This window comes from Mytilus trossulus, chromosome 9 (genome assembly GCF_036588685.1).
Source record: "Mytilus trossulus isolate FHL-02 chromosome 9, PNRI_Mtr1.1.1.hap1, whole genome shotgun sequence".
In the NCBI taxonomy this organism is placed as follows: domain Eukaryota; kingdom Metazoa; phylum Mollusca; class Bivalvia; order Mytilida; family Mytilidae; genus Mytilus; species Mytilus trossulus.
In genome coordinates this window covers 1,671,222-1,686,777 of record NC_086381.1, presented here as the reverse complement: position 1 = coordinate 1,686,777, position 15,556 = coordinate 1,671,222, and the positions used below count along the sequence as shown (strand labels likewise).

General features: G+C 31.6%; 1 protein-coding gene across 1 annotated transcript; it reads left to right on the top strand.

Annotated features, from left to right (window-relative positions):
• Positions 1-16: 16 nt before the first annotated feature.
• On the top strand, positions 17-12,164 carry LOC134684276 (uncharacterized). Its single transcript, XM_063543559.1, has 9 exons — positions 17-220; positions 1,650-1,790; positions 2,986-3,154; positions 3,691-3,803; positions 4,430-4,616; positions 5,254-5,390; positions 6,020-6,186; positions 7,045-7,926; positions 7,957-12,164. Exons 2-9 carry the CDS (start codon positions 1,654-1,656, stop codon positions 9,132-9,134), a joined length of 2,970 nt encoding a protein of 989 aa, XP_063399629.1. The 5' UTR covers positions 17-220; positions 1,650-1,653; the 3' UTR covers positions 9,135-12,164.
• Positions 12,165-15,556: the final 3,392 nt, after the last annotated feature.

Sequence of the window (15,556 nt, the reverse complement as noted above, 5' to 3'; positions counted from 1 at the left end):
TTACTACGAGTAATAATTATAAATTGTTCTCAGAGACAAAAACTAAGTGAATATTATAAATAACTAAAATTTATGACACTTTATGTCATAGTACATGCCAAATTCGCATAAGGCATGTATTTCTCTGAATTGTTTTCAGAACTATATTACGCGCAATGAAGATTATGACCGAACAACAGTACATTTTTCTAAAGCGACTACTTTTGTAAACTAAAAACAGGTAAAGAGCTACAAATAATGTAATTTATAAGCAAAGGAAACTATTTTTCAGTTATATAGCACTCAAACTTTCCCACTGAGTATTCTCACGGAAATTCAATGGCTATTTCACGAGAAAATAGTCTTTGTTTTGCCTGATGCCAGGAAACGTTTTTGGACAATGCAAAAACCATTCCTATCATATAAACATTTAAAATGCAACATTGCATGCAGTCGAGAACACTTTTTTAAGTTGTGCATTTGCATATGCAGTCACTCCAAAAGTTATTTCAAATATTTACTAATCTTTTTCAAAAAATTTTATAGTTCAAGGGAGTTAACTCTTACTATATTATAGGATTAGGAAGTAAGGTTCAGTATTTTTGTGATTTTACTTTTTTTTCCATATCATAAGTTTTTAAACATCATGAATACTTACTAGTCTATGCATAGTTTTTCAATGGAAATTGTCACGTCACATTGCATTCGTAGTAGTATGAAAACCAATGAGACGAACACAGAATCAAATGCAATCTACAACTACAAAAAAATTCTTAATTTCAATAATTAAGTTAATGGAACATCAGAGACAGAGGGTTCATGCACAGGGGCTTGTTACAATTGTCGGGTTTACTATCCATACGAACCCCTAAAAAAAAGTTCAATTTGATCTTGGCATAATATTTGATGTTGACTTTGTTGTATGAATTTAATTGTTTTAAGCTAGAAATCTTCGAATCAGCTGTTTTTCTTTCCATTTAGTAATATAGAGGATTTGAATTTGCTACTCATTTATCTGTTATCCAAAACTTTTACAGCTTGATCAGACTTTCATCTTTATTTATTTCATCTAACTGTGTAATTATTATATCAGTGAATATATATGAATATTCATCATCATATAGCATGTACAGTAAAGATTGTCTATATAATTTCATATTGCAGATCTAGATAAATGTCTGAAAATAACTTTGATGTCAGAAGATAAATATAGAAACATTCAAATAACTAATCCAGGAAGTGATTTGAACTTTCAGTTTCCTTCTTTATCAAGTGTCATTTTCAAAAACAATTACATTCAACTGAAATGTATGTGAGAATATAAAAAAAAAACTTGATTTTCATTCATGTGTTTAAGAAGAATTCGAGAATTACCTTTTTGCCACGAGACAGAAATAAATCTCATGCATAGATAGAGGCAGAAATGAGATTTTTAAGAATTAATACACAAATGCCAAGCTTTGTATCAGGATTATCATGTACAATAAATTGATAGATTGTTTGAGGATTATTATGCGGAACAGACTGACGAGACAATGTGTTTAATCTAACTTATAAAATCTATTTTTAGCATCATGATTGTGGAATGTGTCTAACCTAACTTATAAAATCTATTTTTAGCATCATGGTTGTGGAATGTGTTTAACCTGACTTATAAAATCTATTTTTAGCATCATGGTTGTGGAAGGAGGAGGGAGGTATGCACCATCCACAGGGATGACCTCAAAGGAACTCTGTGAAAATGACGACTTGGCTTCAAGTTTGACGCTAGATCCCTACCTATCCTTAACCACACATAAAATGAACACAAGGTAAGGTTACTTAAGAAATAATTCATGGGGGCTTGAATATCGTGATTTTACCACGGGTTGGCCCTTTATGACAAATATTTTACCGTGAGCGAATTATTTCGATTCTAATAGGTCAAATAGGGCAATTCTTTTGTATCGAAGCGCTCTAGGTGGAGGCAAATATTTGCCATTCCCAGAAATAAACACACTATTAAATTGGCTTAAAAGAACGGAGCAAACTGAAATAGTGACATGCTTAAACTGTTTTAAATAACGTATATAGATAGTTTTGAATTAATTTAAATGATTGTTACTTATATGTCTTAAATGTTTAAACAAATATGGCTTATAACACATTTTAGCATCGTTTGTTTACATTTCCATGTTGTGATGATTTTCGGTAATACAAGCGTGTACTTTCCCGTAAAATGCTCATATTCTAACGTCATCGTTTTATGACTTTGCAAACTCATTCATAAAAAAGCATATGACGTGGGAGTACGATCGGGACAGCCCATGCAATATATTCAAATTTTACCACGGGTGTGTACTTAAAGCGTTTGAAGGACGTCATGTTAGAATGTTTGATATATCCAAGTCAAATTAAAAAGCAAATTTCTGCAATCTGGATGATTGACGTAAAATTATCAAGAAGCATATATCTGGAATTTTACCTACAATAATTCACATCATGATATGTTACAATTACTTGTGGGTCTCATTGGAGTCTAAGCGTGACACTGAATTGCTGAATTATTTGTAAGCATGACACGTGAAAGTCAAATTTTTGTGCTGTGAAAAGGGAAAATGAAGTCTAGCGGGACACGGGAAATTAAAAAGAATTGCTTACGTTCAAAGTGTAAGCTGGATACAGGAATCTGACAAAACAGTAAGCAGGACCACCCCCCACCCCACCCCCCCCCACCCCCCCCCCCCCCCCCACCCCCCTAATGAGACCCCCTTTCTGATATGACAGAAAAAATATTTTTTAATATTTTTGAAAGATTTTGGTTGTGGTTGAAAATTATAGGCCGTTGATGAAATCCTAAACAAATACATATCTTTATTGGTGGTAAAATTGTGTATCAAAGAATAAACCTTAATTAAGCATCAGATGTTTCATATAGATATGTGTGTTTGTCTTTAGCTGATTACCTGCATTAAATGTTCTCTTATATATCATGTACATTTAACATATATATGTTATAATTTCCAGACACAGACCATTGAAAGCAGACCTTCAGCAATCTTGTAAAGAAATAATGAAAAGATTTGTAGAGAAACAGAATTATGAAAAGTCCTACAGAGAATTCTCTGGTTTAGCTCCTGTCAAATCCTTCTTTGTCACCAAACTAAAGTCACAACAAGTTATAGTCAAAGATCATGTAAGAAGTAGTATTAAGGCTATGGAAAAATAATTGATGGTTTCCCCTTACCCTACCTGGTATTTTTTTTTACTGCTGGGTCATTAAATTTTACTGTATTTTTTTTTTTTTTAAATGATTTTTTTTTGGCAGAGACAACTAAAAGTGTTGGAAATATGCAAGATAATAGTTCCACTATAGAAACAAATATAGATATAAATTTATGCATGGTTACAAAAAAACAAAAAAAAAAAAGCCTGCCTGCTGGGTCTTTTAAATTTTCCCATGTTAGGGGAAACCAACAATTAATTTTCCATGGCCTAACTGCATATTAAATTGAAAATAGTAACCTCTTTGATGGAAACAACAAAAAATACTTTAAATTTTGCAAATATTTTTTAATTCAAACTATTTTAGCAATTGATAGATTGTAAAAAGTAAAATACCAAAAATACCAAACCTTGAAAAGTAGTTATTTGAATTTTCCAAACTACAATGCAATTTAAGCTATTTATTGATGTCGGTTGTATTTCCATGTTATTTTTGTTTTTTTACAGTTATTCCGCTATTTAAGGATGTTTGACAAAGATTCTGGATTTGAAATTCTGCCATGTCATCGTTACTCAATGGAAAATGAAGTCGGAGCAAAAATTTGTGCCACAAAATCTTGGTAAGAAAGGTGATCTAAAGGAGATAATCCAAAATTGTATGTTTGTGTAAAAAAGGACAGACAATGATACAGCAAAGAGAGAACCAAACCAGGCCGAGAAAAACAGAACCACCATCGACAAATCAATACCCAATTAATTTTGTTCTTTTCATACTTGTATTCCTGGGTGTTTAAAGACCTTGACTTCTCACAAGAGTCACGCACGCTCATGTTGTAATAGCAGAATGATTTTCACTGTTAGCTCTCATTGAGGGTGGATACTAAACGAGAAGACTTAATTTATGTGTCACTGTTAAAACTTTACCCTAAAATAACTTATTTTGAAATATTTGAATATGGTCTCGCATCTAGCCAGTCTTAGCAGTTTCCGCATCTGACATGCCAGTTATCTACTCATGTATAATTGATGATAACATAGTCAAGCAGTTTTTCACATTGTTTGACATTGTAATAATCACCAATTCTATAATACAGGCAAAAAAATGATAAGATAGAGTATTTAGTTGGCTGTATCGCTGACATTGTATTAATCACCAATTGTATAATACAGGCAAAAGAATGATAAGATAGAGTATTTAGTTGGCTGTATCGCTGACATTGTAATAATCACCTATTCAATAATACAGGCAAAAGAATGATAAGATAGAGTATTTAGTTGGCTGTATTGCTGAACTGGACGCAGAAGAAGAGGACCAGTTACTGAAACCAGGACTCAATGACTTCAGTGTAATGTACTCCACACGGAAAAACTGTAGCCAGCTCTGGTTAGGTCCTGCCAGCTTTGTCAATCATGATTGTCGATCAAACTGCAGGGTATGTATGTCAGGTGCTGTTAGTTTTGTCAATATAAAAATAAGCATAAGTAAGTTTGCCAATGAGACAACTATCTATCCATAAAAGACCAAAGGACTTGGATGTGAACAACAACAGATCACTGTATAGCCTTCACCAATGAACAAAATCCATACTGAATATTTGGATATAAATACCCAAGGACAGCAAAGTGCCACTTTTGTAATTCTGATACTGATACAATAATACAATATATATGCTTTATTTCAAAAACACATTGACATTCTAAGAGCAGGATATGAATCACGAATATGATGCTGCTATAACTTTTGTCCTTCCTTAAACCAAGGTTTCGATAATATAAAAATTAGAAGATGTGGTACAGGTGCCAATGAGACAACCCTCCACAAGAGAACAATTGACACAGAAATTAACAACTATAGGTTGCTGTACGGCCTTCAACAATGAGTAGAACCCACTCAGCATGTTCTGCTATAAAAGGCCCCGATTTGACAATGTAAAAGAATTCAAACGAGAAAACTAACGACTTGATTCATAATGAGCGACTATTTTACTATATTGTATATATATTTAATTGATTTCACTGTACACAAATATTATACCATATAATATAATATATATTTACTTTTCTGTACAGTTTGTGTCTACTGGTAGAGATACAGCCTGTGTTAGAGTGCTAAGAGACATCGAGCCAGGGGAAGAAATCACATGTCATTATGGCGAAAGTTTCTTTGGAGAAAGCAATTGCTTCTGTGAATGTGAAACTTGTGAAAGGTTTGTTTCATGAACCCACCATCATTCTTATAAACATGTATTAAAAAGTTATTATTAATTATGGTTTGGCAGAAAACTTCAATATAAGTCTGATCTTAGTGGATATATCAGCTGAAATTAATGAAAATGACATTCTTGTGATAAGATATTTATATGTGGTGTTAAATACCAGTGTGCAATCCCCTTAAACTATCAGGGTTTATATAGAACAAAATAGTATTACTTTTGCATTTCCAAAAAAATAATCATGTTTAAATATCGTAAAATAGAAATGGTTCATATAAACATGTGTTACCTCCCTTGGAATATTAGTTTCCTGCATTGTGGCAGTATAGCAAAATTTAACTGGATTTCATGAGTTCATTTGGATAACAATGTATACAAAAAAATGAAGTATTATCTTATTATTGAAAACCAAATATTCCACAATAAAAACATTGTGAAAGTAATCCTAGCAGTATAAGGTAAATTAAAACTTCCTGCTAGCTGGCGCATCATCTGTGTCCCTATGGACACATTTTTATTTTATTGTTGATTTAATATACAAATTGTAAATTCTAACTTAAAATGCTTATATAAGAAAGATAGTTAAACTGCACAAACTTATTTGTATACTATCTATGATACAGGAGAAAGCAAGGAGCCTTTAAGCCTAAAGATGGAATAAAAAGTCCCCAGCATGTGAAGGGTTATAGACTGAGGGACACAGACGACAGACTTACCAGACTGAAATCAGACCCTCTGGAGCGGGAGAGACCAAGTGCACAAATGACAGGAGCTGCTCTGTATGGCAATGGTAATGTTTATATAATAGATTGAGTGAATGAAGACCACATGGCCCATTAATCTCTGATAAAAATTTAAACAAGTATTTGGAGCCAGTTACTCTCAAAACATGTGGAGCAACATTTAAATATTACAAAATCTAACTCATAATCATCTCTTTCTGAAACAATGTAAGACATCATTTGGTTTCTTGTGGAAAGTTTGGCAATCGTAACAAATTTTATATTAATGGAGATTAACAGTAGACCGATATCTTGACAGTAGATGGGGTTTTCTTGGAAATGATTGGTCAGATTTATAAGGCAAAAGCTAGGTCATATAATAGAAGATGAACAAGATTTCAATTATGTAAATATGTGACAATCATAAAAAATCTTTTTCATAAATATTTTATCATTCTCATAAATTGATGAAATACTGTAAAATTCAAAAGCTTATTGTTTTAATGACCATGCAACACAATAACATACATGTATTTTACCATTGATACACATGCACAATCTTCAATAGAACACATCTTTATGAAGATCATTGGAAAAGAAGGATTCAGTTTGTCTGCATATTGTCAACATGTCTTTCCTAGAGAAACTTATTCAACCAATATTATATTTCTCTTCTCACAGTTCTCAAGTTTTAGACATTGAAAAAAAGATAAAACGCTCTATCTGTAAGCCACATGTTTTCAATTTTTTAATTTAGCTGTTTTGAGTAGAGAAATATTGTGTTACACTTTGCAGTGGTAGACATGGTAGAATCCCTGTAATCTGATTGGTAGTCACAATGATTAATAATTTATTTGTTGTTGCAATATATACAAATCATGGAATGGTGTTGTTACATATGAATAAACAAGAATATATTTTTTTAGAAAACTGGAATATTAGAGATGGTAATTTGAAGAAAAATGCTGAACTATTGAAGGCTGGAGAGCTGAAAAGAAGGGGCATAACTCGCTATGATGCTGAACTGTTACTGTCTCAGGGATTAAAACTCCCAGAACCAAGAGTACCATCAACTAGGAAATTGCCAATTAAAGCATCAAAGACGGTTTTAAATGACATTAATTTGAAAATGGCACAATCCAAAAAGTTACCACAGAGGGACAAAAATGGGTGTTTTCTAAGAAATGGACGAATGTCAGGATCAAAACATACAAGTCAACAATGTGAAGAGGAGATTCCTAAAGTAGCAGCTAAAATTAAATCTCCAAATAAAAGAATGAGTTTTTGTTTTGAGGAACTTGATCACCCTGAGTTTGATCATGAGGAGTTAGACTCTATAGTAGAGCAGGCCTGTAGAATTTGTGAGGATACTGTTGAACAGGAAGAGACTAAAACACTTACTCAGAACGAGGAAACAAATATTGACAGTTGTTTAAATGTTGATATAAATATGAATTCATCACCATCTATATGTAGGACTAGATCTAGGAAAACTGACTCAAGAACCAATTCAGTAATGGACAGGGAAACAGCTCTAAAACGTTCCCTTATTAACAATCAAAGATGCAGCCCTAGGTTCAAAAGTCGTGGGTCAGTTAGCATAGATAAAGATCTAGTTTCTCGTGTTAAAACTGAACCTTGTGAAGATAAGCCACAGTGTAGAAATAGTCCAAGGCTTATACCTAAAACAGAGCCTTGTGAAGAAAAGTCACAGATTAAAGTTAGTCCAAAACTTGTACCTAAAACTGAATCTTGTGAGGAAAAGCCACAGTGTAGAATTAGTCCTAAACTTATACCTAAAACTGAACCTTGTGAAGAACTTATACCTAAAACTGAACCTTGTGAAGAAAAGCAAGAGGTTAAGACTAGTCCAAAGCTAATATCTAAAACTGAGACAAATAAAGAAGATGTCAAATCGGAAATGGAGGACGAAGAATTAAAGCAACAATCAGAACAATTAGACATATCAATATCAGGGACATTCGAGCTTCACTGTGATACAGACTCACTTCAGGGTCAAAGTTCAGGTCAATCAGACTCATTCATAGGTCAAGGTCATATAGACTCACCTCTCAGTCATAGTAATTCAGAATCACTTCAGGGACAAAATCATAAGAACAAAGGACTCAAAAACATACAAAGTGATATTTCTAAGAAAGCACCTGTTCGTCAGAGCCCTAGACTTCACAGGAAACGTGATACAGAAAGTTCACTATGTGAAAAGCCAGAGGCAGCAAAAGACTTGTCAGAGAAGTTGAAACGCGAAGTGAAAACGGAGAATGATGAAGGTTTAACAACGTTAGAAGAAAGCTTTATAGATGTGTGTAGTTTTTCAGATGAACAGCAAGAAGATTCGTTAGCAAACAGACTAAAATCAGAAATACATCATAAAACTGATGACGAGGATGAAGATGGTGAAACATCTGACCAGGAGCCAGTGGATAATATGTTTGAAAGTTTTGAGTCCATTATAAAAAATGTAACTCCGCCAAGAAAATTAGGGAGTCAACCACAGAGTGATAAAAAGTTTGACAAATCTTATTCTGATCAGTGCCTTAGATTATTGAACAAAAGTAAGAATAGAGAAAAGAAAAGGAAACTATCTTATTCAATCATGTCATCTCCAGAAACATCTCCTGATAAAAAGATTCCAAAGTTGACGATCAAAATGAGACGAGATCCCATTTTGGAAACAATGGAAGAGAGTCTGTCCACGGCAAAACGAATAGAAGATGAATTAGAATCTCAAATACAGTTAGAAAATCACATGTTAAAACAGCACTGTCACAGACGACGGCGGAGAAGTTCTGGGAAAACATCGCCACGGTCACCAGTTAACTCAGCTCATTCACCCACACATTCATCTAAATCACCGATTGCTCCCAGCACGTTTTATCCACTTTCTAACAATCATTCATTTCCTAAAAAACTTCGTCTCAAGCTGGGAGACACTTCGTTCAGTATTTCTATACCACAGCCTAATGATTTTAGTCAGATTCAGACATCACCTGAATAAAGAGATATGTCAGTCAGGTATCCCGCCAGTATATCAGTATTTATTAGAAACACTTTGTAACATCAGGTTAACTGTATTTGTGAGTGGGTAACTAGGAAAAAAACTGATGTCCACCTTTTATTTTTAATCCCCACTCAGTGAGAAGCATGATTTGACAAAGTCACAAACTACCACAAAAAAAAATGTCAAAGGTAAATTACACAAAATGGCAGTATTGATTCTTTATCAGAAACTTCAGTTTTCTCTTTTTCTCTTTTGGAAGTAAGTGAACTTCAATTTACATGAAGACCAGTCAGATTTAGTCATGATAAGGACTTAAGCTGTTTCATTTGTATACCTGATTTTCTTGTATGCAATACTCAAAATACTCATTGTTATATTAAAAATAATTAGTTATCTTTGAAAATCAAATTACATTTGAAATAATTGCTCTTTCCTGTACAAAGTATGTTTTGATGCAATAAACATGATAAATAGGTAGAACATAGCTGTTGAAATAAATCTTCACCCCACAAGCCTGGATTTTAAGACTAAATAAAACTATATATAAATTGATTCAGTTTGATAGCTTTTTGATCCTTTTTTTTCACAACTTTTGTTTACAAAGTATTGTAATCATAGAGATTTCTTTGTTGTTCAGATAAATGGAATATTTGTAAATTTTTGTTATTTGATGGTTCCCTCAATATGTTAAATAGAGTGTTATAAGTTTAATCTCTTGAAATAAGTGTTAACTGTCATGACTATTAGATATTTCTATGTGGAAAGTAAAATTTGTGTTGACCCTTTAGGACAAGGTTATTACTGTTTAGCACTTTAGTGTTTGGTGACCTTAGTGGTCAAAGTCATAACCTTGACCCTTTTGGCCAAGGTTATTACTCTTTAGCACTTAAAAGTGTTTGATTACTTAGTGGTCAAAGTCAAAACCTTTGGAAAAAAAAAGAAGTGATGTAGAAAGTTATAGCTTGATTAGTTTGACTTATAATTGCTGTTAGGACTTTGTAAAGGCTTCTTCAGTAATAAAATAAATGTGAGGATATCTATATGACAGTATGATACATGACAGGTGTGAAAGTTAAAGTCGAAAAGGTTATCACCAATTAACAATAATATTCTTATTTATATACTGGGATTGAGTGCAATTTGTAAAACACATACAGACATCGGATATAAGAAACTGTCATGCATCAACTCTCATTTTTTTTACTTGTATATATTTTTTACAGAAAACAAATCATTTTTGGTAGTCATGATACATTATAGTCACCTTTCACTTTCAGCATGTTCAGTAACCATAGTATCAAAAATTAAAGGACCAAATCATTCTTTTTTACTCTGGGTATTTTTTAAGATTTTTTTAATTTATTTTATGATGGAATTCTTATTTATTGTCTGCCACTAACGGGATGTATGAAGTGGGTCTTGTAATCTGTCTTAATTACTTGTGTCTAGGATACTAATTATTTTAACACAAACCCTTTTTGAGTAGTAGAAACCCCCACACCATCCTTTTTTTCCTTGGTAGTAATTATTTGTTGAAGATATTGTAAATTGTTTACGATGTGGTAATTTTATAGATTTTTAAGCATGACCAATGTAAATATTAATATTTTAACATCTGTTTGTAGATTTTTGTTTTTTCAGTGTTTATTTATAGAGAAATGCAATCTGAATTTAATAAATATACAGTTAAAGATTAACTTATTAAACAATGATTGAAATGAATCATAAAACATACCCAATCTTTTCACATGTCCAATACAATAAAAATTTGGCATGGTAATATAATTGACAATGAAATTGTTCACTATTTTCATCATGTTTTATGGTAATAACAAAGAAACATTATAATGAAAATATTTATTTCTGTGAAATGGCTGTTTTTATGTGGTAACTAATCTTGTAGTATTATTTGTTGACTTATTGATGGTAAAATATGATTAAGATTATGATATTTGTTAAAGGGAGATAATGAACAATAAAGTATCAGTTATCTCCCCTTAAATAAGAAAAATAGTTAAATTATGCACATTATCACGGTTATATATATTTCCAGTTTAAAGATCTTACTGCAGACTGACTATTTATATGTTATAGTCAATCCCCATCAGAGATAAAGAATTCTAATATCAAATTATTTTGGCTTTTGTATTTAAATAAACAAGTATGTTTTTAGTAAATAAAAGTTAAATATACATGTATATGTTCTATCAAAGGTAGAGATATTATTTATACATTTTTTATTGATAAGCTAAATAACAATTGACCATTTCTAAAGTACCTACCAAAATGAATTAAGATTTCTGAGAGAACCATCACATTATAATCATGTATTTATTGAGTGAGAGAGTGTGGTTATTTATAGATTATATGTTACATTTGTGTAGCTCAAATGTGGAACTTTTATTATTTCTTTTTAAAAATCAAATTTTGTTTATCCTCTTTAAATGAAGATATTTTACATGAAATTCATATAATCCAAGAAGATCCTCTTTTTTGTGAAGTCTAAATTATTTTTTTTTTTTTTTGGGGGGGAGGGGTCCTTTTAGGCTCAACTAGCCGCACCAAAAATTGTCTATTCTGGAAAAGATGTCTAGATTATGAAAATTCTTTTGTTACATTTGGTAAAGAAAGTAGTTTACATTATAATGTCCATTTGAGGCCTAATGTAAAAGTTTATAACATTGATTATTTCCCTTGGATTAGATGAGAGAGAGAGAGAGATGCATGTTTAGGGCACCTAATGTATTATGTCCCTTGGATTAGATGAATTATCTCCCTGATTAGATGAATGAGAGTTTTAGGGCAGCCTAATGTGTAATGTCCCTTGGATAAGATGAATTATCTCCCTTGGATTAGATGAATGAGAGTTTTAGGGCAGCCTAATGTGTTATGTCCCTTGGATGAGATGAATTATCTCCCTTGGATTAGATGAATGAGAGTTTTAGGGCAGCCTAATGTATTATTGTTATAATGTGTAGTGTGATGTGTTAACACTCTTGTGTTTTATTAAATCATGTGAAATCTCAATCTATGTCTTATATTTACACTGTACTTAAAGATATAAGAAGATGTGGTATGAGTGACAATTAGACAACTCTCCATCCAAGTTACAATTTATAAAAGTAAACCATTATAGGTCAAAGTACTGTCTTCAACAAAGAGCATTGGCTCACACCAAACAGAAAGCTAGTATAAAGGGGCAAAAAAATGACTATTACACATACATTTATTACTTGTTAAAACAAATAGAACATCATTGAATGTAATACCGTAGACAAAACAAAAGTAACTTTATTATTTTTAGAAATAATCAGCATTATGGGATAATAAAAAAAGCGAAAGATAACAGTGGGACATTCAAACTCAGAAGTAAAAAATAAACTGACAACACCATGGCTAAAAACCAAAAAGACCAACAGACAAACAACGGTATAGAAACATAACATAGAAAACTAAAAACTGAGCAACGCAAACCCCACCAAAAATTGGGGTGATATCAGGTGCTATGGAAGGGTAAGCAGATTTGTTCCACATGTGGCACCCTTCGTGTTGCTCATGTAGTAAATGTACAAAAATTGTCAATAAGTCTAATTAGTTCATGTCTAAATCAAAAGTGTTCATATGAAATTTTCTGAGTGACCTTTACACAATGCCATTTAACCAGGACAGCATGGTCCTTGTTATTTTATACAAAGCAATACATTCATAGGAAACTTATCACTGAAGTGATACCTTTACATATTTTATCATTACATAGCCTATGATTAAATGTAGATGTCAGATTTGTGTGAGGTTTGTGTTGCCCATTCTTTAGTTTTCTGTGGACTATTGTTGGCTTGTTATTTCTTTTTATATGACTGCAACAAAATTTTGTGGTTGTAGTCGTCTTTGTCCACGTCGTCCTAAGACAGTTGGTTTCCGAACAATAACTTAAGTAAAAGTAAATAGAAAAACACAAGGTTTATAACCACAAAAGTAAGGTTGGGATTGATTTCAGGGGTTATGGTTTAGGAGTAAGGGGCCAAAAAGACATTTTTCTAGTTTCCAGACAATAACTTGTGTTCAGATGTATGGATCTCTCTCAATTATACAAGGGATGGTTAGGATTGGCTTTGGGGGGTTATGGCTCAAACAGTTTTGAAATTGGGGAGAAACAAGGGTTTCTTGGTTTACAAATGGACAATTTAGACAATTTTAACGCAGTTTAAGGGAGGTAATCCAAATATATCCTTTAAAATTTGTATAAAAAAAATGATGTATTGTCTTGAGGTGATAAGTAGTCAATTTACTTAAGAAGGTTCGAGTATAGTCCCTAGTGTGGAAAGTGTTACTTGCCAATTTTTGTTATACCCCTTCCAAATTAATTTCTTCCTGTTTTATGCATCAAATAACCAGAAGGGGGATAAAATTACACTGAAAAAAATTGATTCATGAATTTTAAAGTAAAGTAGTGATTTGGTCCACCTGAAAAGATGGCGATGGGGGAATGTTACTGGCTGTTATGGCAAGCCGTTTTACTATTTATTCGAATTTCAAGATATCTCCTATAATATATAAGATATCTTATATAATATATAAGATATCTTATATAATATATAAGATATCTTATATAATATATAAGATATCTCCTTTAATATATAAGATATCTTTTATAATTTAATTTTTATGAGATATCTCATATATTATATAAGATATCTTTAATGTTATATAAGATATCTCATATACTTTATAAGATATCTTCTAAAGTGTATAAGATATCTTATAAAGTATATGAGATATCTTATAAACAATTTTTATATAAGATATCTTATATAATTTATAAGATAACTTATATAGTTTATAAGATATCTTATAAAGACAATTATATAAGATATCTGATAAATTATATGAGATATCTTATAAACTATATAAGATATCTTATAAACTATATAAGATATCTTATAAAGTTTATGAGATATCTTGAAGAAAGAATAAATAGCAAAACGGCTTGTTTAACTATTTGTTCAAATTTCAAGATATCTCCTATAATATATAAGATATCTTATATAATATATAATATATAAGATATCTTATATAATTTCATTTTTATAAGATATCTCATATATTATATTAGATATCTTTAATGTTATATAAGATATCTCATATACTTTATAAGATATCTTATAAACTTTATAAGATATCTTATACACTATATGAGATATCTTATAAAAATGAAATTATAGTTTATAAGATATCTCATATAGTTTATAAGATATCTTATATAGTTAATGAGATATCTTATAAAGACAATTATATAAGATATCTGATAAATTATATGAGATATCTTATAAACTTTATGAGATGTCTTATAAACTATATAAGATATCTTATACACTATATGAGATATCTTATAAACTATATAAGATATTTTATAAAGTTTATGAAATATCTTGAAGTAAGAATAAATGCAAAACGGCTTGCCATAGACTGTATCAAACCAGCTTACATCTACACAAATCACAAATACAGGTACAGACCTAGACCTCGATACAAATTGTGAAAATGTATGGGCGAAAATTTCAAATGAAGGAAACAAATCACTATACCTAGGTTCCTACTATCGACCACCATCCGATAGAAGAGAATCATTAGAACAACTTGGTATCTCACTTAATAGAGTCTTATGCAAGAAAACGACACCAAATATTTGGGTAAGTGGCGATTTCAATCTTGGCCACATAGACTGGAAGACACCAGCAGTCATACCTTGTAAACCTGACGGTTCACTACACCAACAGCTCCTTGGCTTATTAAATGACAACAACTTAACACAGGTAGTAAACAAGAACACTAGAAACGACACACCACTAGACCTGTTGTGTATGACCAATCCATCATTCGAGTCGAAACATTACCACCAATTGGAGCGAGCGACCATGACATCGTTTTCAGTGAAATAAATTTAGCACTGCCTCAAAATAAACAACAGGCTCACAAAATATTACACTACAAAAAGACAAATTGGGATCAAATAGAAAAAGACCTCACTGAAACATACAATCAGCTAAAACAAGATCAAAATAAAATGAGTCTCGATGAACTATGGAATACTTTCAAGACAAATTTTGAAACATCCAAAAGTCTATTGATAAGAATTTTCCTAAAAAAAAAAGCATTAGCCATAAATCAAAACTACCAACTAAGATATTGAAATAAAGGAACCAGACCAACCATGCTTTAAAAATACACCAACAAATCTATATTCCCATATTAAAAGCCAGAAAAATGAAAATACCGCCATAGCTCCTCTAAAAAGGGAAGGTACATTGCACTCAAACCCATTTGAGAAAGCGAACATACTGAACAAACAATTTCAGTCTGCTTTTACATCTGAAGCAAATACTGACATTCCAGATAAAGGTCCTAGTATTCATCCCAAA

Excerpts from the sequence above, each read along its gene's own strand:
- LOC134684276 (XM_063543559.1), top strand. The coding sequence starts at position 1,654 with ATGGTTGTGGAAGGAGGAGGGAGGTATGCACCATCCACAGGGATGACC. Across the intron at positions 1,791-2,985 it reads ACACATAAAATGAACACAAG|ACACAGACCATTGAAAGCAG; the intron begins GTAAGGTTACTT and ends TATAATTTCCAG. Across the intron at positions 3,155-3,690 it reads AAGTTATAGTCAAAGATCAT|TTATTCCGCTATTTAAGGAT; the intron begins GTAAGAAGTAGT and ends GTTTTTTTACAG.